The 23,128-nt window shown below is 39.5% G+C and overlaps 2 protein-coding genes across 2 annotated transcripts; both read right to left on the reverse strand.

The window, feature by feature from the left end:
• Positions 1-309: 309 nt before the first annotated feature.
• On the reverse strand, positions 310-4,753 carry LOC115150488 (homeobox protein Hox-C12a-like). The gene is made up of 2 exons (XM_029693849.1): positions 4,004-4,753; positions 310-3,099 (listed from the first exon to the last, which is right to left on the reverse strand). The coding sequence occupies exons 1-2, from the start codon at positions 4,602-4,604 to the stop codon at positions 2,861-2,863; spliced, it is 840 nt and encodes a 279-aa protein (XP_029549709.1). The 5' UTR covers positions 4,605-4,753; the 3' UTR covers positions 310-2,860.
• A 9,917-nt stretch (positions 4,754-14,670) lies between these two features.
• Positions 14,671-20,318, reverse strand: LOC115150489 (homeobox protein Hox-C13a). The gene is made up of 2 exons (XM_029693850.1): positions 19,469-20,318; positions 14,671-15,737 (listed from the first exon to the last, which is right to left on the reverse strand). Exons 1-2 carry the CDS (start codon positions 20,127-20,129, stop codon positions 15,478-15,480), a joined length of 921 nt encoding a protein of 306 aa, XP_029549710.1. The 5' UTR covers positions 20,130-20,318; the 3' UTR covers positions 14,671-15,477.
• Between the last annotated feature and the right edge of the window lie 2,810 nt (positions 20,319-23,128).

The following is a 23,128-nucleotide window of genomic DNA, read 5'->3' on the forward strand; positions in this document are numbered from 1 at the left end:
TTCAGTATTTGATGACGTCAAACTTGTGAATTACGGTATGGACAGGCATAAGCTACGGACAACGAACAAAATCGCATTTTATCTATGGCAATTTGAATGAACAGAAATACCGTGACGAGATCCTGAGACCCATTGTGAGGCCCATTTGTTTTTAAAGGTATCTGTGACCAATAGATGCATATCTGAATTCCCATTCATGTGAACTCAATAGATTAGGGCCCAATTCATTTATTTCAATTGACTGATTTCCTTATATGAACTGTAACTCAGAGAAATCAGGATAATTACCTTAACAATATGATAATAATATAAAAGTTAACATATTTTAATAGACATAATAAACCTTACACATACATTGAAACATTCATGTAATTCATATTGGTATAGGGCAGGGCACACAATCGCCAATGTATTCTATACACTGGATATGATGTTACATAACAACACAGACAAAACGAAAATCTATAACATTGGACATTCTAAAATGCAGTTATCTACATTCTAATTTTTACAATATAGCATATGCCTACTCGCAAGTGAGTTGATTACGTGGAGACAACAAACGGGTATCATATTGAATAATACTGAGAGAGAGAGAGAGAGAGAGAGAGAGAGAGAGAGAGAGAGAGAGAGAGAGAGAGAGAGAGAGAGAGAGAGAGAGAGAGAGGAGCACAAACAATTCAGGACATTTATACTGTATTTTCATGAACGAAATTCCTATCGGGGAGAACTTATTCCAAATTCTTTGCAAACACTGTCACTTCGACAATAATACAGCTACTCACTACTTTCTATAAGATTTAAATATAGCCTAGTTATAGCTTTCAATGTGATAATGACTATAATGATAATAGAAAATATGTAGCAGACAATAAGCAATAATCATCAATGCATAGAAGGTAAGTGAATTTCAGTATTTGGTGATGGAACGGATAGGCCCAAATTGCGTGACAATAAATCATTTTTGCGCAATTTCTCGACCTAATTCACATCTTACAGTGGATATCCTATACAAGCCTACATTAAATGTACTTCTCAAAACATGTATTAGTCTTTTTGGTATTAAATATCAATCGAATCGATAGAAGAGCCGTTTGCAGTTAGGACCCATTTTTCACTGCTCTCATTCATGCCCCAGTGGGGCTAAGTAAGGGACGGCCTTAAACCAGACCATTTTCACCTACTCCATGACAACTGCTCAGTTATTTACACAGGAAATACACGTTTTAAAGAGGGATCTAATAGGGATGTGTCCGAGTGTTTACGGAAAAGGATATTAGTCTACACAAGCCGCCAATTATTATTGCAGTAAACAGATCGCAGTCGATAAATAGTCATGACGGTACATAAGCTATTACTTTGAGCTCAAGCGTCGAGAGAATCAGCGGATCATTCCGCACAGAAATAGCAGCATGGACACTTGCCCACCCCTCCCAAAATACCCTCAAATAGCTTATCGCAGTCCCCCCAGCCTTTAAAGACAGCAACTCAGCAAATGTGTGTGTGTGTGTTTGTGTTTGTGTGTGTGTTTAAATGGGACGAGAAATGTAATACCAGATAACCGATTTTGGCAAATCAAAGTGTTGTGATTGACAAACAATATCGAAACGCAATTTAAAAACCAGCAGTAGGGTGTAGACCAGGTGTTGTCCTTGACCGTGGCCATGCACGTCCCCTAGAGCCCGGGACTGATTGGAAATACATAACTAAGGATTTTAATTGCATGCCCCAAAACTGTCTTATTGTCTACTATACGATCAAGACAATAGGCTATCAAATAATAGGCCTATGCTTATTTAGACCTTAGCCCAAATCCAGCCTGGCATTACCACTGGGATTGTTTTAGGATTCTGCAATTTAATGATTGTTATAGGTTCTGGGGTCGATTTTGGAAAAATATCACGTCATGACTTATTAAACAGACTACTGGTGGAATGTAGATTAGATGTAAACTATTATGCGCCATAGCCATACTGCACCGTCGCCTACATAGGCGTATAGGCTATAGTAGCCCTATAAACTCTAACTTATGAAACAGAATCGTGGTCAGTTCAATCATAATTCCACTAAACTCAGGTGATGGACGTAAATGCTTTATAAATACAGGCTGCTATGCATTCGTCAATTGAACTGAGCTATTAATTGATACTTACTATTCACTTGAATCCAATAGCATGAAATCCGTAGCTTTCTGTTAGCTTCATATTCTTCACAACTATAGGATACTTGTTCATATTTTAAATCAAGTACATTTTTAAACCCAAGATAAACTTTGATTAGTTCTACAACATTTTTTCAATGATTGTGACCATGGTTGATCCATGGTTGATCCATGGTTGATCCATGGTTGATCTAGGACGTTCCGCCATAGCGAGTGTGCCACAAGTGTGTAGTTATTGTACTGGTAAAGTTATGGGAAACTACACAGCCAAATATATGTATCAAAAAGTTACATATCACAAATAATATTTTCCCAAATTATGTAAACTGCCACTTTCTATTGCTTTAGACTGCACTGTGCCTTTCATTCCAGGGCATTTACTCATTAGATGTTTCTGTAGACCTGTCAAAGAACACAGAATATAGGCTAGGGAATACTTTACGCCCTTGCACTGCCACTACTTTAGTAACGTTTTATGCGATTCAAGGTCAGATAAACATTTATTTGGACTCTTAATTAATTAGTTTTTCGAAATATGTAGCGATAAACCAGATGCGTCCTCCTTCTTAAGGACATCAGACTTCATACTGTGCATGCTATGCGATCGAATTTGATTACACCAAAATACCGTACGTTTAATTTAAAATACTGCCTGCCTATACTCCTCTTCACAATCTCTCTTTCCCCTCTCTCTCCCTTTTAGAAGAAGGACAAGGACTGCTCCCTAAGCATCAATCTCTTCTTCTTCATCCGCCGGTTCTGGAACCATATCTTAACCTGTTGGTCGCTGAGGTTCAGGCGGTCAGAGAGTTCCCTCCGCCGCTGTCTGGTGATGAACTCATTGAGCATGAAATCGCCTTCCAGCTCAGCCAGCTGGAGTTTGGAGTAGGGTTTCCGTTTCTTTCGGGTTCGGGTGTGCATCGGATACCACGGGGCGCCTGGAGAGGGGGAGAAGAAGTGGATGGGTGAGCATGGATGAACGTATAGGCTCTATAGCCTATAGTTTGGCATACATCGCCAAGCTAAGGTAAAAGTCCTGCACTGCATCAGTTGATTCTATAGAGCTGGTTATCAGTGAGCTTTTGTCATCAGTGTGAGCAGTTCCTGGCCCAGTCTTAAAACAGACTCATTTAAAACAATGACTTAACATTCGGAGTAGATGATGGACACTCAAACAAATGACATTATACTACTACTGTTTATTATGTAAAAGGAATTTACAATTTTGAATTTCACCAAAGAATGTGTGGTGAGACAGTGGGACGTATGACATCTTGTAATTTGATTGTGGATAGATACGCTGTAATTCACATTAGTCTGTGTCAGGTTTACAGGGGCAGTTAAGGTCGTCAATAACGATAGTCTCACTCTCAAGCATGCAAGCATATCGAATTGCCAAAGGCATGCAAGCTAGAGCTCTTGTGAATAACAGCATGTATTTTTTCGGTGTCTGATTTTATTTGCAACAAACTATCAAAAACCTTGAGTCTATGTTTTTGCTGATTTTATCCTGAAATCCTATAGGTTGAAATTGTTCAAAATATTTTGTGTCAATTCTCATTTTTACCACAAGACATTCTCATTTTTACCACAAACAATATCGATTTTTTATTGTGCTGTAAGGGTTTACTGGTGTGTAAAAGGCTGAGTGTAAACGAAAATATGTACCCTTCCTTGAATGCTTCCCCTAGTGGCGCTCACCCCAACATGCAAGCCTGGTATCAATTCAGCATCCTAAGAATTTATAAAGACGAGCAATAGGACTATCAACAAATCAGGAAATAAGATTCCAATGACAAAAACAAGCGCATAACATTCCATTGTTAATGTCCAATAACTCACCTCCGCCCGCTGCTGTGCTTAGTGCGTGCTTGCCAGGGGATGTCAACGCCTGAGCGATGCCTGCAGAAGATTTGCTCCCTTCATTGAGCAGCGATGAACTGGAGTCAGATTCTAGGGATTGACAGGATGGCGGATCTTGGGTCAACTGCTCGGCGCCATAGTCGTATTTGGAAAATGTACCATTGTTGCCCATCCCGTTGTGCAGTCCATGCTCCGTCGTTATGGAGGAAGAGGAGTCTCCTCTTGCCCTCTCTTCACGTTTGAGGATTGCGCTTTCAGCGCAGGATTCCCTGTTGCCGACACCATTGCTGTAAAAACATTTGCTTTCATCCTGTCTGGTGATTTCACATGTACGGTTGAAAGAGGGATTCATGGGCACGGGACTGCTAAAGTAGGATTGAGGATATCCATTGCACGGCTCCGAAGGGGTCCAAGGGAGCGAGCATACATTGTCCCTTCTTGGGTAGGAGAGAGAGGGTAGACCCGCCAGTTGTCCCCCGGACGCTCTGAAATTGGGGAGGTAAAATGTGTCTCCAGTGTGGATGTTTACCAAAGGTCCCACAAACCCGGACCCGGGATTAAGAAGATTATGCTCGCCCATTTCGGCGGGCCCGACCAAGAGCTTCTAGTTTATAGCGATCTGACATTTAACATAGTTAAACCAAGCGGCGCGCCTGATTGGTCGGAATAGGGTCACATGTCTTCACCAACTTGCGTTACAGAAGGTGCCACCCACTATGTCCATGTCTGACCAAACAAAACATGAACTTCTGTATTGTGGGTTTTATATGCTTTTTAAAATACATTTTATGCAAAAGTAAATCTGGGTTTGTTTTCTCTTTATTGCTTGTTTGATTTCTCCTTATTGCTTCAAAATACTCTACTCTTTCATTTTCAAGTGATGACCCAATCCATTAATATTAGGCTACAGGCCATATTGATCTTAATACAGTTTTCCCAGAGCCTGCCTTTTCTTTTTAATATGTCATTTAACAGTTACAAGGCAGTTGCACAAAGGTCTGTAAGTGTTATATTGTTTCCCCCCCACCAAATATCTACCGTTGTTGGGTGTGCATACCTCACTCTTTATTTTAGAGCAAATTACAGACGAATTGAATGTCATATAAAGCTGTGATGCTCCACTTTACGGGTCTATTTTAGGGAACGACTGATACTCACAGGCTCACTGCTCTCACATTTACAGTAACAGGGTCAGTAAGTTGAAACCTTTGGCTCTGTAAAAAAGATGATCTGCAATAAGGTTATTTTAAGAGCATTTCCAAGGAACAACTTCAACATTTATCCTATTAAACGTTCGTAGCAATACATTGGGTAGCTTGTTATTAGCTATTATTTTTATGTGGGTTTAACAAGGTGGTCAAAGCAGCTTAAAAGCGCATCATCAGTCGAAATTCATCACAGTGCGTTTTTATTAATTGATTTGCAATTGAGCGGCCCTGTCCCAAACAAGTTGAGTAAGGTAACTAAACATCTGTATGATACTGCGAAAGAAGGGCTCACCGAGTAATGATAATATTTCATGGAAAGAAATTGCTAAATAGGCATGCACTGAGCCGTGCGCTTTTGTATGAGGAGACTGGCTGGTGAAATTAGGAAAGTGTTCCATTGCCTCTAAACACAACAACATGTAGGAAATGGAATTGAACGTAATTTTTGGCTTAGACATGGGCCTACCCACTACCCACTTCTCATTTTAACATTACTCGTGTAGGCCTAATGTTGCTACTCTCGAAATTCCTGACAACCTTCACCGCTTTCTAATCATTTGTCTACTTGCCAAATTATAGCAATTACGTAAGCTGTAAAGAAAACATTGCTTATTAAGAAATTGCTAATGGATTACCATTCTTGTTACAGTGCAATAGTGGGCCTATGTGTGCATACTCCACATCTTTAAGAGAGGAGTCGCTATTTTATCAATGTGTGATGTGTAATAAACCTGCCCATACATATCACTTTTCATGGAAGCATTGGCTTCTGCAGCAGCTTCTGCTATGCGACAAAAAATAAATGATAGTGTCTGTAAGGATTCATATTCGCCAAGAAGGATGGAGAGAGGCTAGGCCTAATATACAATGCCACATTTATAACTAACGTCAGCTTTGGAAGTTGGCAGTGCATTTGCATGTGCTTTTGCGTACTTCTGTGAGAAAGAAAATATCACATTAGTCCCAAAATAAAGATTGTTGTTATGTATGGAAGATTTAAATGGGATATCGAAAGCTTTGTATTCGAGCTGCGGAAGGAAGGCTTCTGAGGTCAGAAGGAGTTAAAAATATAGCTACAATACGTGAAATCTTTAATATTTGGGACATGTAAGTTAAAAAAGTGCCACGGGTCTTATACTGCATATGCGATAGATATTCAAAGAGCAAGCATAGCCTGTTTCAGCTGTCAAACAATGTCCCCTTTTTACCAATAATAAAAGACAATTGGAGAAAACAGAAACAATATCTGATTCCCTGGCTAGTATGTTTTCTTTGGGGGTAAAGATGGGGGGGGTATTTAAAAAAATGTCGTGCGTAATAGACTACCCAAACCTAAACAAATGACTGCAAATACAAACTAATGAAACACATGGCATGGATTTCCAAGTACTGTTTGTGGTCTTGTACTTATAACATGTTTTGTTCTGCCTTAAATAACTGATGCAGTTAGTGGATCGTTCAAAACGACTTGTGTATGTGTCATCTTCCCTGGATTTTCAAATCAATAGCGTTCGGATTAGTTAAAAAAAATGGTTTAATATTTTTTTTAACTAAGCAAGTCAGTTAAAGAACAAATTCTTATTTACAATGACGGCCTACCGGGGAACAGTGGGTTAACTGCCTTGTTCAGGGGCAGAACGACAGATTTTCACCTGGCCCAAAGCTCTAACCACAAGGCTACCTGCCGCAATTAGTTACGCGGAGTAGGCCTATATGCTGCAAAAGTTCACAAAATGTTGTAGGCATATTATAATTCTTATCAGAAAAAGACACCATCAATCATCGACCTCCAGTCATTCACCGCTTCAGTCATTGCAAAGGTTAGGGTACTAGGCTGGTATTGACCAAAGAGGGCAAGGGGAATCTCATAACAACAGTTTATGATATCTAGGATCACTAACACACAGGCCAATACATATTTGATGTTTGTGCTAATGTAGCCTATCCATTTCTCAGCGCACACAGTGCTTATCACAAGTTATGAGTTTAATGAACAGTCAGTTTGGCAAACACGGAAGTTACCTTGGTGAAAGAGAAGATAAGGCCTTCCAATGCCGCATAATGACAACATTGAAAATAAAGAATAACTACAAAACCTGACGCCTCGAAAGGAAGCAGAAAAAAACAACATGATCACTTATATTTATATTGAACACAAGACTCAGGAATCACATTTTAACATACAGTTGTAAAAAGGTGGCAAAACTTCCGCGTTTCTCTGACTCAAGTTCTTTCTTGACGTTTTTTTAAAACCTTAGAACGCAATGAGCCTACCAATTGGCGCTTCGGCAGTTCAAGGTCACTGTCTAGTGCATTGATGTCTGCTGGCTCATTGACACAACTGTCAATCTCTCGCCATGTCCAGACAGGGACAATAGCGTCAACAAAGAGCGTTTCCTTCCTTTGAGTTCCTTACAACATGTTGTCAAAGTTACAGCACCGTTTTGAAACTCGTGAGATTCTTTTGTCCCCCCAAAAATCATCCTGAAGCCAAATATTTGTCAGACGTGTTTACATTAGGCCACTATAGCTCATTCTTAGATGGTAGCATTTAAAAAGTATAGCACTTGAGTTATCTAATCGTTGAGTAGCCTAATTTTATTTGTCCCATCAATATATGAATGTTTTAAATTTTGTTAATGATTTTTCGTGAGAATTAAATGATATAATTATTCCGTCTACAGCCTGTATGTTGCATCCAGGCAACACCAATAGCAATATTAAATTGACAATCTAAGAAACACAATTGGACAGTGGAATGTAAAAGAAACTAAGGACTGCAACTTAATCCCCTTCAATAATGTTTAATGCTGACGCGTGTCGGGGCGCCTTCATCAGAGCTCATCTTAGCACTTAACGGTTTCTTCATTATTTCAACAACTTCATCAACATGGCATCGATATCATTTTGTACAATTTTAATCTGAGTTTGACACAGATTGCAAGGCTATTTTTAAATGTAATCCACGTTTAATTAGTCTACAACTCAATAAAAGCAGAACGTGTTTTTACTTCAGTCAAATTCAAATGCACAATCTAAGTACCAATTTACCCCACCATCAATGGCTTGATCTAAACAAAATGGCAACGTATAATATATTATCGTATAAAGACAGCTAAAGTAAACAGAAATAAGAGGGTTTATGCAGTTGGATAAAATAAACAAGCCTCAATTTAACTAGGCTTATAAGGTTTACTTTACAAGGCATCTGCAAATCATAATATGAAACTTAGGCTACTACATGGGCACATAATAGGCTAATACATGGGCACATAATAGGCTACTACATGGGCACATAATAGGCTACTACATGGGCACATAATAGGCTACTACATGGGCACATAATAGGCTAATACATGGGCACATAATAGGCTACTACATGGGCACCTAATAGGCTACTACATGGGCACCTAATAGGCTACTACATGGGCACATAATAGGCTACTACATGGGCACATAATATACTTCATGGGCATTGATTAAGAAAATATTCATACTTAGTCAATTGCATCCTTACTCCAATCGATAGGCCTACATTATTTGGTAGGCTAAATTTTGTTTACCCTAAACCCCGAATATATCCAACGAATACATAGCCTAAAGACATCACCTGGGATGGCTTCAAATACTTTTGGAATGATGTTTTCTATTTGTAGGCTATATGACCTATTTTGCAACAGTCCGTGTGATTTGTTTGATAAGGCAACAACCGCATATTATGGACCCAAATGCGGTTTTGGCACTGTGATGCAAATCTCATAAATCTGTCTGGCTGTGTGGTGTGTGTCATAAAGACTTCCGATTACCTACCAAATTACTAATCCACAATTAGTTATAACAATAAAAACTGTTAATCATATTTCGTCGCCAAGAATTTTTGCTTAAAATCAACATCTGCCATAATATGTTACAATATGTCAATTCCCTGCGTGTAAACGCGTCATCTGAAAGGAACGGCTGCAGCTTTTTGCTGATGCAATGTCAACACAGTTCAGCTGTTCAGGATAAAGGCTGTTCTTCTGGCTGACAAACTAGCTTTAAATCATGCAACATGACACATGCTATAAAAACGTCAATTCAAAAAAATATTAATTAAACTACTACTATCAAGTACAATTGATAAAAACGCAACATTTCTGGGTGGGTGGTTGAGGTGGTTGTTTGGATTAGAGTAAGGCAAAATGTAATAAAATCTCAGATCATTAAAACAAATCTCTTGATAAAAAAACTCAAACTTGACCATGTTGTTCTTCTTCCAATTCTGCTCACCTATATACTGCAAAGGGTTAATCCATCCACTACTTCCTGGAATTTCCATCCATCCACCACCAGAGGCTGTCATCCTCATTCTCAGTTCAGCATACCCACTCAGGACAGCACATATTCACTCACTCATACTCCTGCCTAAACTCTGGTCGACTGAGCATGAAAGCCTCCTCTCTCTGAGCTCTTTCTCTAAATCGGTCCACACGGCTCTAATTTAACATATTGACTCACACGAGTGGGCAAAATCCCTGTTTTAATGTAGGCTAAATTATATCATGTAAATTATGTAAATTATAAAACATATAACCGAAGACAGAATGTGACAAGATATTCAACAAAGAAATATAGCCTAATATTTGACGATGTTATCCAAAAACGAGCTATATTGTGGACTTTTTAGTTAAAGAACACTGTTCAAATGTAGGCAGGCTACAAGTGAGACAAAATAATACAGTATTACGGTATAGAGGCCCAGTGATTTTAAATGTAAACAAGCAGCTCAACTACGTGGTTTACCGAGACAAAACAAAGTGATATTTGTCAAAAGCCATTTCAAATTTTTCGATATACCGAAATGTGAAATTGAAACGGCAGATGGTCTAAGGAATACCGATTGCCCACAGCTCAGAAACGTAATGCATGGGGCTAAACATTAAAAACCTAAACTGAAAATATAATCCACATTGTATTATGTTTATTTGGATAAGTGAATGCTACACTATCTTACACACAAATAAACACGTGCGTAAAAGGCTCACTATTTCTTTAAAATGTTTGGCATTTGTTCAGCAACTGTTTCAAATGGTTGTGTGTGTGTGACTTATTTACTTTCTAGGAATTTGTAGATTTTCAGATATTTGTTCTTATAAGAGCAGTCATCGAAACCAAGCAAGAATTAGGACGTGCTATTCCAATATGTACAGTCCAGCAAAAGTGTGCGCTTAACGCCTCCATAGGCCTATGATTGTACAATTCTCGCAATACATTCCAATAAAAATAGCTTTTTCTTGCTATTTAAAATGAAACAAAATAACAAACCAATTAGTTTCGAAGCTGCCTGTCTTCACTAAAACATGCTACTCCTATTACAGAACCTTTAAGGTTGTTTTCTACCAGTGCCATCTAGGCTACTTCATGAAATTGTGTAAGCAAAATGAGTGATAGTTCATAACCTTGGGCTACTGCACTCCCCACATGCAAACATACGACCATAGGTGTGCATGCACACATAAATAAATAAAGTTACATCTTAAGAGGACAAATCTCATGCCGCTATTCTCTTTCCTATTATTGAAGTCCTAAATCTGAAACGGGGCAGGTATACACTCTTGATATAGCCATACAGTTCTGCACATCTATGTGAACTCAAGGTATAAAAACAGCCTACATACCTTCAAAATTAGTTCATGGGCCACGTCTGTTTTCCTTTAAGGCAGATGCACAGCTCATCGCAAGGAGCACACCTTAAATCTCGATTTGAAAAGAACGCTACAGCTCAAACTTGTCAGTGTCAAACCTGATGGACTTGCAAGAAGTCAATGTTCTGTCTACCTGTTATACATGCTCGAAATACGACACACTCCCTATGATGACTGTGTAAGTGTGCTGTATCATTTAAGGTCTGGAGAGCGGGGCGAGATTATTCTGTAAAACCGTCAGGCAGAAAATAAGGAAACATACTAAGAATAAGAAATATAAACGAACGACAGAAACGGATTAAAATGGCTATACTTTGGGGATGATATCAAATAAGTATTGACAGTAAACTATTTTATGGAATGCTAGCGATAACCTGTCTAGACTAGAACAAACATTCTATTGCCTTGCAAACAAACCGCGAAGCCGGTGCCCACCATCCATCCCACCAGAGAAAGGAAGCACAACCTTCCCTAGTTTGCTCTGCACGAGTTGTTGTTATGTCAAGGTCAAAGTGACTGCATAGTCATGGTCAAGGGTAGCCAAGAAGTGACGTACAGACACAAAAGACGAGGAGCTCCGCAGTTGCATTCCAGGGTACGATACAAGCCCAAAAACTTCTGCTAAAAGTTTATTGAACAAAATATACTAGCAACCAAGGCCTATGGTTAAAATGATGACGGATTTGTTGCGTTTTAGAGAGTATGGGCTACATTAATAATCAACATGACTATTGCGCAAATTGGGCTACTATTTGAGCACATGGGCTACCAAGCCTACCAAGTCAGCTAATGAATTTTGCTCGATTAAATTAAAAAACACTCAAGATACCTTAGATAGCATATTTAAAGATACGTATAGCCTCTTATGTGCTCTAATCACACGTCATCCACAAGCAATCTTACCAATATGCCAAAAGCACCATCACGTAGGACTATAGAGTACTTAGTTGAGATTTAAAAATGAAACCATTAGGATCTGTCAATTCAGATAGGAGATGCTTCATGCAGTCTGCGCACGCAACTAGTAGCTCCGTATCCGTTTACACCTTCATTTTGAAATGGTGGGCTAGCATGTCCACAAAACGTTTTCCGAAAAAAAAGTGAATTTGAGACACAGATGCAAGATAATATAGTTGAAATATGGACTATTATGAACCTGTAAAATAATTGTTGAATGTTGATGAAGAAAGTATAGCCTAACATGTCTTAGGGTAAAATGCACCGTATTCAAGGAATTACATGCTACACGAGAGTTCCTTTTTTTACGCACAACTAAACGCGTGCGTAAAAGGCCAATTTCCTCAAGAATGTTATCCATTCATTCACCGATTGTTTCAAAACTGTGTGACATTTCCATTGTCGAATTTAGATAAAAGAAAATGTAGTCGACATAGGTATATATAGGCTTTAGATAATATATTATAATATTACAAATGTAGGCTATAAGAGTCATATGATAATCTGAAATGAGTTAATGCCATATCTTGGAACACATGAATGAATGAATCACATTGCTGCGGAGACTAAAAACTGAAACAGCCAAGCAGCCAAGCGACATAACAGATTTTTTATAGGCTATTGACTAAACGTTTTGTTAATAATTTACAGACAATTCTTCTTTCGACAAAATACCTAGCCTATCATTCCATTTTGACAGAATCATATTCAGAATATGTAGTTTTAGTTTTCACTGAGATATTTTCACTTAATAACCTATAGACCGACTAAACCCAGTTTTGAAAGTGATTTGTTTGGCATGACAATCTTCCAATTTCGAATTGAGATAGTAAGGAGGTTCATTTGTATCAGGAGATTGACTTTTTGGTCTTGAAAGCAGAATTAAAATGATATGATGAGGACAAAGTCTGGCTTGCGTAATCATTCTGGAATCTAAAGCCATAGTCATGGATCCTTTTTCAGCTGAGCGGTTCTTAACCATTTAGTCCAGGAGTAGCCATGCTTAACGTCAGTGAAGCTGGTTCCATGCTAGTTCAAAGAGGTAATGTTATCAAATTAGGCTGTGGCCAACTTACGGCACTTTTATTAACGATTCCACTTGAACATTTGAGGTTGGACTGCTGTTTATTTACCGAAGGAGAACATTTCCAAACATGCATCATTATAACCTAACTAGAATATCAACATAGGTTATTATTTCCTTTTTTTGGATTGTGGTCCATAATTTGGTAACTCAACAAAAATTCAAATGCTTTTCTGATTTGCACAACATTTGCGCATACATTCTTAGCTCTCATGCACCAACTAATAGTCAATGCGAAATTCAACGTCAATTCCACATTGGTTCCACGTAATTTCATTGAAATGACGTAGAAACAACGTTGATTCAACCAGTGTGTGTCAGTTGGTGAAGACCTCAGACAAGGATAGATAGAATCATGTTATTACGGGTGTAGCGAAATGCTTGTGCTTCTAGCTCCGACAGTGCAGTAATATCTAACAAGTGATATCTAACAGGTTCACAACATATACCCAAAATACACGTACATCTAAGTAACAAATGGATTAAGAATATATATATACAGTATTGGACTAAGATACAGTGGCATAGATAGTATAGAGTACAGAATATACATATGATATGGGTGATGCAATATCTACAAACAATGAAAGTGACTAAGATAGGAACAGTGCCTTGCCTTGTTCAGGGGCAGAACGACAGATGTTTACCTTGTCAGCTCGAGGATTCGATGTTGCAACCTTTCGGTTACTAGTCCAACGCTCTAACCACTACCTGCAACCCCAGAGTAATGCAAGATACGGCGACAGTGGCCCGTGATTCCTAATCTATGTCTATAGGCAGCAGCCTTTGACGTGCTGGAGATGGCTGTTTAACAGTCAGTGGTGTATTATAGAATACAATACAGTATAGACATATGAGATGGGTGATGCAATATGTTAACACAATGTAAAAGCGACTAAGATACCGTAGAATAGTATAGAGTACAGTTTATACATATGAGATGAGTAATGCTAGATACGGAACATTATTAAAGTGGCTAGTGATCCATTCCTTAAAGTGGCCAGTGATTCCTTATCTATGTCTATAGGCAACCGCCTCTGATGTGCTAGTGATGGCTGTTTAGCAGTCTGATGGCCTTGAGATAGAAGCTGTTTTTCAGTCTCTCGGTCCCAGCTTTGATGCACCTGTACTGACCTCGCCTTCTGGATGATAGCAGGGTGAACAGGCAGTGGCTCGGGTGGTTGATGTCCTTGATGATCTTTTTGGCCTTCTTATGGCATCGGGTGCTGTAGGTGTCCAGGAGGTCGGAAAGTTTGTCACCGGTAATGAGTTGGGCAGACCGCATCATCTTCTGGAGAGCTTTGCGGTTGTGGGCGATACAGTTGGTGTACCAGGCGGTGATAGAGCCCGACAGGATGCATCTGTAAAAGTGTGTGAGGGTTTTAGGGGTTAAGCCAAATTTCTTTAGCCACGCTGTCTGTGTTGGTGGACCATTTCAGTTTGTCTGTGATGTGTATGCCAAGGATCTTGAAGCTTTCCACCTTCTCCACTACTGTCCCGTCGATGTGGATAGGGGGGTGCTCCCTCTGCTGCTTCCTGAAGTCCACGATCATCTCCTTAGTTTTGTTGACGTTGAGTGAGAGGTCATTTTCCTGGCACCACACCCCAGAGTAGACATTAAGCGATAAAACCTGATAAGTGGGAGACGGGTACAGATAGAGGGTCATGTTGATAAAATAGAAAACAGATTCTATAGAAAACAGATCCATTTGATCTTGTTTGATCGTTATATTTATTTATTTATGAAACATGTTACCATTGAGTACATTTCGATCGAGCACCACATCACAGTTCAAATACTGCACCAAATAAAAGGAATAAAACGTCTTACAATCGGAATGCACAGCCCGAATGCTATAAAACCTAACTCACTATACAAACCAAATGGCAAAAGATTCTGCATGAATATGCAATACTTTTTAATATTCTTATACTGATTACAATCATTCCAGTTGCATTACAGAGACATATCCTTCACTGACAAAAATGATCAAAATATGAGAACCATAAAATAGTCTGTAGCAATTTACAACGCTTGTCACACGAGACAACTTTTAATTAAATATGCATGGCACTGTACAATAGACAATAGTAACCTTGCTCAATCCCGTGGGATCAAACTAAAACGGCCATATACAATATCATTGAAAGTGAGTTTTCAATATCATTGAGTTTTCAGTCTTGATGCATCCAATACCTGAAAATGTCTGAACAAGATAACTGTATGAAATCCCCACAGACCTCCGTTTACTTTATCAGGCACAAAAGTTTGTAATTTAGGTCTGAGGCTATACCAACAATGCTGGAATTGCTTTCAATGCTCCTGTAAGGATGTGATCATTCATTCCAACCAGTTTTCATTCAATCTTCTGTATTTTCCCCCAGTTTATGTCCAAATAGGGAGGTGAGATTAAGTTTGTGTTTTGCAATGCATCATAGGTGAGAATTCTGTCGATATAAATATCGAGCGTTTCTGTGATAAAAGTATTTGAGTTGTCATGCCAGTGAGATTGGACTGAATCAAGTGGCATGCATGTGAGAGCTTGATTTAGATTTACAGACACATTTTTTCTCCTTCACCCGCCGGTTCTGGAACCAGATGGTGACCTGGCGTTCGGAGAGATTAGAAGTGGCAGATATTCGACGTCTCTTGTCTTTGGTGATAAACTTGCTGGCTGCGTACTCTTTCTCTAGTTCCTTCAGCTGGATCTTGGTGTAAGGAACTCGCTTTTTGCGGCCTCGTCTGTAGCTGCTGACTTCTGGTTGCAAAGGGACGACATCTGAGAAAAGAAGGGCATAACACACTGAAAGGAAGGCCGAGAAAACAACAACTGTTAGCCTACATTTGAAAATAAGAAGAAACAATTGGAAATATTGTTTTTTATTTAATTTTATGACAGGCAGAACAATGTGAAAGCACGCAGCACTGGATTCTGATGCATTGCATTTAAAATCATTTCATTTTGTGAAGTTCATGGTCATGGTAGATTGGGCAGGGCTAGGCTATAGGCTACTTTATTAAGATGGGCCTAAATATTTGAGGTAGGCTATGGTTAGATTGCAGTCATTATGGTATAGTTATATCAAAATATACACTTCATGACCAAAAGTATGTGGACCTGGATCGCAATTGCCATTCCAATTCATCTCAAATGTGTTCATAGGGTTGAGGTCAGGGCTCTGTGCAGGACAGTCAAGTTCTTCCACACCAATCTCAACAAACCATTTTTGTATGGCTCTCACTTTGTGTATGGGGGCATTGACATGTTGAAACAGGAAAAGGGCCTTCCCCAAACTGTTGCCACAAAGTTGGAAGCACAGAATCGTCTAGAATGTCATTGCATGCTGTAGCGTTAAGATTTCCCTTCACTGAAACTAAGGGGCCTAGCCCGAACCATGACAAACAGCCCCAGACCATTGTTCCTCCTCCACCAAACTTTATAGTTGGCACTATGCATTGGGGCGGGTAGCATTATTCTGGCATCCGCCATAACTAGATTCATCCGTCGGACTGCCAGATGGTGAAGCGTGGTTCATCACTCCAGAGAACGCGTTTCCACTGCTCCAGAGTCCAATGGTGGCGAGCTTTACACCACTCCAGCCGACGCTAGGCATTGTGTATGGTGATCTTAGGCAGCTGCTCGGCCATGGAAACCAATTTCATGAAGCTCCCGATGAACAGCTATTGTCCTGACGTTGCTTCTACAGGCAGTTTGGAACTCTGTAGTGAGTGTTGCAACCGAGAACAGAAGATGTTTTACACGCTACGCGCTTCAGCACTCAGTGGTCCCATTCTGTGAGCTTGTGTGACCTACCACTTCGCAGCTGAGGCGTTGTTGCTCCTAGACATTTCCACTTCACAATAACAGCACTTACAGTTGACCACGGCAGCTCTAGCAGTGCAGAAATGTGACAAATTGAGTTGTTGGAAAGATGGCATCCTATGACGGTGCCACGTTGAAAGTCACTGAGCTCTTCAGTAAGGCCATTCTACTGACAATGTTTGTCTATGGATATTGCATGGCTGTGTGCTCGATTTTATAACCCTGTCAGCAACGGGTGTGGCTGAAATAGCTGAATCCACTCATTTGAAGGGGTGTCCACATACTTTTCTATATTATTTATATATTATCTAAATGTTTAAATGACTTTGGCCTTGCCAAGCCCATCTCCTGAAGTCCTCAGACATGGATGTATGTCTAATACTGACTTGTATCACAGCGACCTGCTGGCTAGGCACATCATGATGACTGTTTAGTCCAAACATAGATATGTAACCTATGCATAAAAATGAAATTGGCATACTGACAGGAAAACACTGTGAATATTAAGCCTTAATAATCTGAATTGGGGCTATGATTAGCAAGAAGGCACCTCGGGTGTGGGGGTGTGGTATATGTGGTATATACCAAGGGCTGTTCTTATGCACGACAGAACGCGTAGGGCCTGGATACAGCCCTTAGATTTGGTATATTAGAAATATACCACAAACACCTGAGGTGCCTTTTTGCTACTGTAAACTGGTTACCAACGTAATTAGAGCAGTAAAAATAAACGTTTTGTCATACACGTGGTACAAGGTCTGATATACAGTAACATGGCGGTCAGCCAATCAGAATTCAGGGCTCGAACCACCCAGTTTATAATATCACTTGTAATAGGTTGGGAATAGTCTGGGCAGCTAATCCTATCTATATTAATGGACCCTGATTTTAAACTTGATTGCAGCTTCAATTGATGTAATAGAAGACATCACATCCTATTCATTTGATCATGTGGATGGGTTGTGCTCATTAGTTTGGTTTGTTAAAAGTCCCATTATAGCCTATTTATTCATTCTACTGAGTTTTATTTCAGAGGGTTTCATTAAAGAGCGCATCGACAGCAGAGATTATAAAAAGGACTATTTTAATGAGGTCATGAACAACATTATGAATGGTTAATTGGTCAGTCGAACCAAGGACAATAAAAAATAAAACTGTACAGTCTATATGAAAATGTATGACTGTTCAAACACAGTAAGTCTATTCTGTGTTATGGGCATATAGCCCCAATACTACATTATATCACAATAGGCTATTGACTGTATTGGCCTACGACAAGTGGTAATACAAGCTCCAAATGTCATAGTGTCAACTTTTTACTAGATTGTGAATGATAAGCCAATCAATCTATGAGCTATTCGTCAACAAGGCAGTATTCAGAAATTGAATGTGCTATTCAATAGTGTCAATCGGCCTACTTGTCTCTCTGCTGTTTATATGACGGAGTGTCACCACATAACTAACGGATCGATTCAGTTGAACTAGACAATTTATACATGAAAGGTTTCTAAGGCTACGTATAAAACGGAAACAAAACTGAAAATGCATATTTCTATGAATTGACTCAACGCATTCATAGCCTGGATAATTTATTTGTCTCTCTCTCTCTCACACACACACACACACACACACACACACACACACACACACACACACACACACACACACACACACACACACACACACACACACACAGACCTCAACAATCCTATATGGAGTCACTCTTGATTACCATTGATTTGGCATTGAATTTGAAATATTCATGAGAAAAATGAAAACAAATGCGCTCGCAATATCAAATTGAGAATAAACGCAAGGCGTAAAAATCGCGAGCTTGAAGGCACCACTCCCTGTTATGACTAGATTTACTGCAATGAGCAAATATCTGTTATTTTATCCTTGAGGGCAACGGTTCCATGCTCCAATCCATAATTGTAGCGACTATAAAATCAAAGGTATTGTTTTTTTGCATTGTTTCTAGTCCAATATCCGGCTATTGAAAAATGGCCTCTTCTCCGGAATTGAACGCAAAGACGAACATAAACAAACACCATCACTACCCTGTGATATCATGCACATCAAGTGCGTTATAGTCATACGCTGTTTTATATGACAAGGCTATACAAAGGAAACGGGGTTTAAATTAATAAATGAATAAATAAAAGCAAATGTGTGTCATGAAATGTCGATCCTTTTTCCAACGTTGCTAAATTGTTGCCACCCCTGCAATATATATATATAAAAATGTGTGTATATATATATATATATAAAAATGTGTGTATATATATATATATATAAAAATGTGTGTAATATATATATATATATAAAAATGTGTGATATATATATATATATACACATACACACATTTTTTTATTACATTTTTTGCATGGGTGGCAACAATTTAGCAACGGTGGGCTACCACTGCTAAATGAATATAGGGGAAACACTGCGCGCGCGCGCGCACACACACACACACACACACACACACACACACACACACACACACACACACACACACACACACACACACGCACACACACACACACACACACACACACACACTTTTGGTTCTGTTCGTCTTAGTTCATTGCAGGCAACACTAACAAGTGTGAAGCGTAAAAACCACTTGGTATTATAAAACATTACATGAACCAAGCATTTTAATAAAAGTGAAAAGGTTTTCATACCTGGGAATGGAGATTTCCAGAGATGTGTTGACTGTGTTTGCTCTTTAGAACAGTACACCTGTCCGTCCCAGCCATTAGATAGAGCCCAATGCTGATATCCATCCATGGGAATCAAAGTATCATGTCTCGGTTCCGGGTGCGCACTGATACCGGGAACCACAGACACGTCCAAGTAACCTGGGACAGTCTGGTATGAACTGGCAAAACTCGGGTAAAAGGCGAACTCCTTTGCCCTGCCTGACAGCTCTTCCGTGGGCAGTGCCGCGCTTGGTTCTGTATACTTCTCGGCATGGTGGTAAGAGCATGGCTTCTGCTGCAAGTTAACGTTGTGAGAGTGTGACAATCGACAACCGTAATAAGGGCTTCCGAACGGGTAGCCATAACCCAGGGTGGTGCTAGAGGAAGTCTGGGTAGCGGGGCAATGTCGCCCTGTGTCCTGGGAGGGTATGTCCGAGTACACAGAACCCTGGTGGCTGAGGCTGCCGGAGTGTCGTCCCAACGCTGAGTGCGAGATCAGTTCCCTGCAGTGGGTCGCAGGACAATTCCCGCCTAGTCCCTCCATTGATTGGTTTTTATTCTGATTATTTTCATTCGGGCTTTTTTCATATACGTACATTAAGGTGTCCGCCCAGGGTGGATGCAGAACCAGCGAAGTCGTCATATCACGGGTTGCCGAAGCTTTTTAAAAGTCGACTACTCCAAGACTGACACCTCATCTCCAAGCACATTTTACGCATGCGCAATACCCAAGTGTCCAGTTCATTATTGAGACCCTAGGATCCGCCGACACGTGATACAATAACGAGACCGACACGAGAGTGTGCTAGGGGTGGGGGCGAGTGGCTCATCCCTTTAAACCACCACTGGTGTTTGTTTCTTGATTGCAAAGCCCAGCGGATACTCTCATTGGCTTGGGTTGTCAGAGGCAAGTATCCTTAAAGGGGACGTAAAACATGCTCAACAGTTTGAAGGTGGAAGAGGCCATAATCTTCATATTTTACAAAACGGAAAAGTATTTAATCTAAACCACATAACGTTGGCGATGTTGAAGAATTCGCCGGGCCAGTGATACTATTTAGATACGCGTGAGGATTTTCGGTTCTTGATAAGGTAAAGATTAGGCATGTTGGGCGTATTTTGGTTAAACAATATTCTGATGTAATCAACTAGGCTAAGGTACATCACTTACAGTCTAAGGTTTTGAAATACAACATTTAGCAACCATCAGCGAAAGGATAGGCTACGTTTGAGTTTTAAAAGTTACAATGTCTGTAAAGAGAACCGGAGTTTGTTGGCTGTGGGACCTTTTAAATGTAGCATATGACATTAAACAACAGTCGATTTAGTCAAAATGTCTAATCTTACCAGAAGATGCAGAGTGCAGCATAACACACCACCCTTCAAAATGGGATTGTAATTTATAGGACTTTTGGTAGGAAATTATGTTTTTCTTGTCGTAGGCTCTGTCAATGGTAGATAGGCCTGTCTGAAACGTTCTGATGATTCTCAATGCGTAATGACAGCTACATTTATTTAACTTGACTGACATTTTTCAATGTTCAAATTCTAAGACATGTTTGTTTGAATCTAATAATGATTGGTAGGCTTATTTGCGTTAATGGAGGCCTACCACTATCGCAAACAATAGGCAAATACAATTGACACAAGAAAATAACAATCGAAATAATAAAGACATTAAATATAAAATAAAATAAACCTTTTCTCTACGGCACAGAGAAACCACTTTGTTTTGCTCGTATCCAATGCGCAGTTGGATACCCGGAAATAGTGGTTTGTTGAGACATGCAACTGCTTGGTCTTTATAATTTGGGGGTATTAAACATAAATTGCGGTGCAATTTTGGCAAAACTGAAAATATGAAAAACATAGGCTATAGACTATCCACCCCTCCTAAATATGCATATTCTCTAATATAACATGAACGTTTTCTCCAAAACAGTGGTCCATGCATATTCTTCAATCTAACAGAATGTATTATTTTCTCCATTATAGGCTAATGAACAATAAAGATGTGTATTGGCCGTTTTTGTCATCTGAGTCAAAAATCTGTGTAAGGGACGCAAGGCCTTGGTCTTGCGCCCATGCTTGCGCCTGTACTCAAACGATTTAATCGGACAATAAATTATTGACCAACCATAATGCCTTACATTGCATAGACGATGTGCTAAACATAGTTAAAATGTAGGATATTGCTATATTCTAAGAATAGTGTTTTGGGGGGCGTGTATGTACTGGGCGAGAACGTGTTTCGTGAAGTTTCTGTCTCACTATAAACACAACATTGTGATTATTTAAGCCCATCTAAAATCCCAGTTAGTTTTAGTACAACACAAGAAGGACACCATGGGGGTCATGAGGCAGTCCTTTATAGCTAAATGCACCAGGTATGGGCGCTGTGTCAAAAGCAACATGAAACAAACCACAGCCTACCAGGGCTCTCCAACCCTGTTCCTGGAGAGCTACCCTCCTGCAGGTTTTCTCTCCAACCTCATTTGTAACTAACCTGATTCAGCGTATCAACCAGATAATTATTAGAATCAGGTGTGCTAGATTAGGGTTGGAGCGAAAACCTACAGGATGGTAGCTCTCCAGGAACAGGGTTGGAGAACCCTGGCCTAGGCTATTGGAATTGAAGCGATACAGGGAATAAAATATTTTACTAACTCTTCAGTTTGTCCTAGAAAATAGGAACTCATATTGGCCAGCGGAGCAACTCACAGATATTGACTATTCATTCAAAAATGGCAGACACAAGGAAGTCCAAGGTCAAGGTAGGGTACGCGGACAAACACTGTCGTAATAAGTCTAGACAGGCAAGAATGAACTTCACACCGGCGTTGTGGAGCTTAAGTGTAAACTCGTTCCAATTAGGAGAGCCATCAATGACGCTTCCGAGTAGCCAGTTTCAGAAAACCAAATCTGGACGGAACAGTCCTGTCTTGCCATAGTCTAGATCAAACCAAACATTATCATGGAAACCACATCTGGGTAGAGGGCACAACAAAACATCTCTTAAACCGTTTTTGTGATCACATAGGCCTATTAGGCCTACACACAATATAATCGCATTTCCATTATTAGCAAGAATGATACAAAATCAACCGGCTAACTAATTCTATATGACGAACACATGGGGATTTCTTTTAAATTATAAGAAGTAGTCCTAGGTATAGCGGAAACGTGTCTATATTTTATAAGTAAAATGTAAAAGTTGTAAGATACAGTGTAACATAAGTCTGCCATCTTTAAGGCTACAGGTACACGTTGTATTTTGGAAGATACACTTAAACGTGTTTTTCTTTATCCATGGATGTTAAAAGTCTAAGCCACCATTTTGTGATTCAAAATTTAAAGGCATATATAGTAGCCTAAGGTTTAGTTAATTTCCATGGTAAAAACTTTGGCTTAGCGCTGAATTGCATTGTACAGTCCATAATAAATAAACCAATATGCAGTCTGTCTTCCAATAAAACATAAACAAACAAAACAAGTAAAACCCTTTTTATTCAAATAATTTGGGAAGTTGCAGAGGTCCTTTTGCTATTAACGTTAATTGTTAATGCTATGGAGCTACAGAGTACAAACCTTTCCTTTTTGTTATTTTTACTTCATTAATATTTGTTTATTTAATAGCCTGAC

Source organism: Salmo trutta, chromosome 16 (genome assembly GCF_901001165.1).
Source record: "Salmo trutta chromosome 16, fSalTru1.1, whole genome shotgun sequence".
Lineage (NCBI taxonomy): Eukaryota > Metazoa > Chordata > Actinopteri > Salmoniformes > Salmonidae > Salmo > Salmo trutta.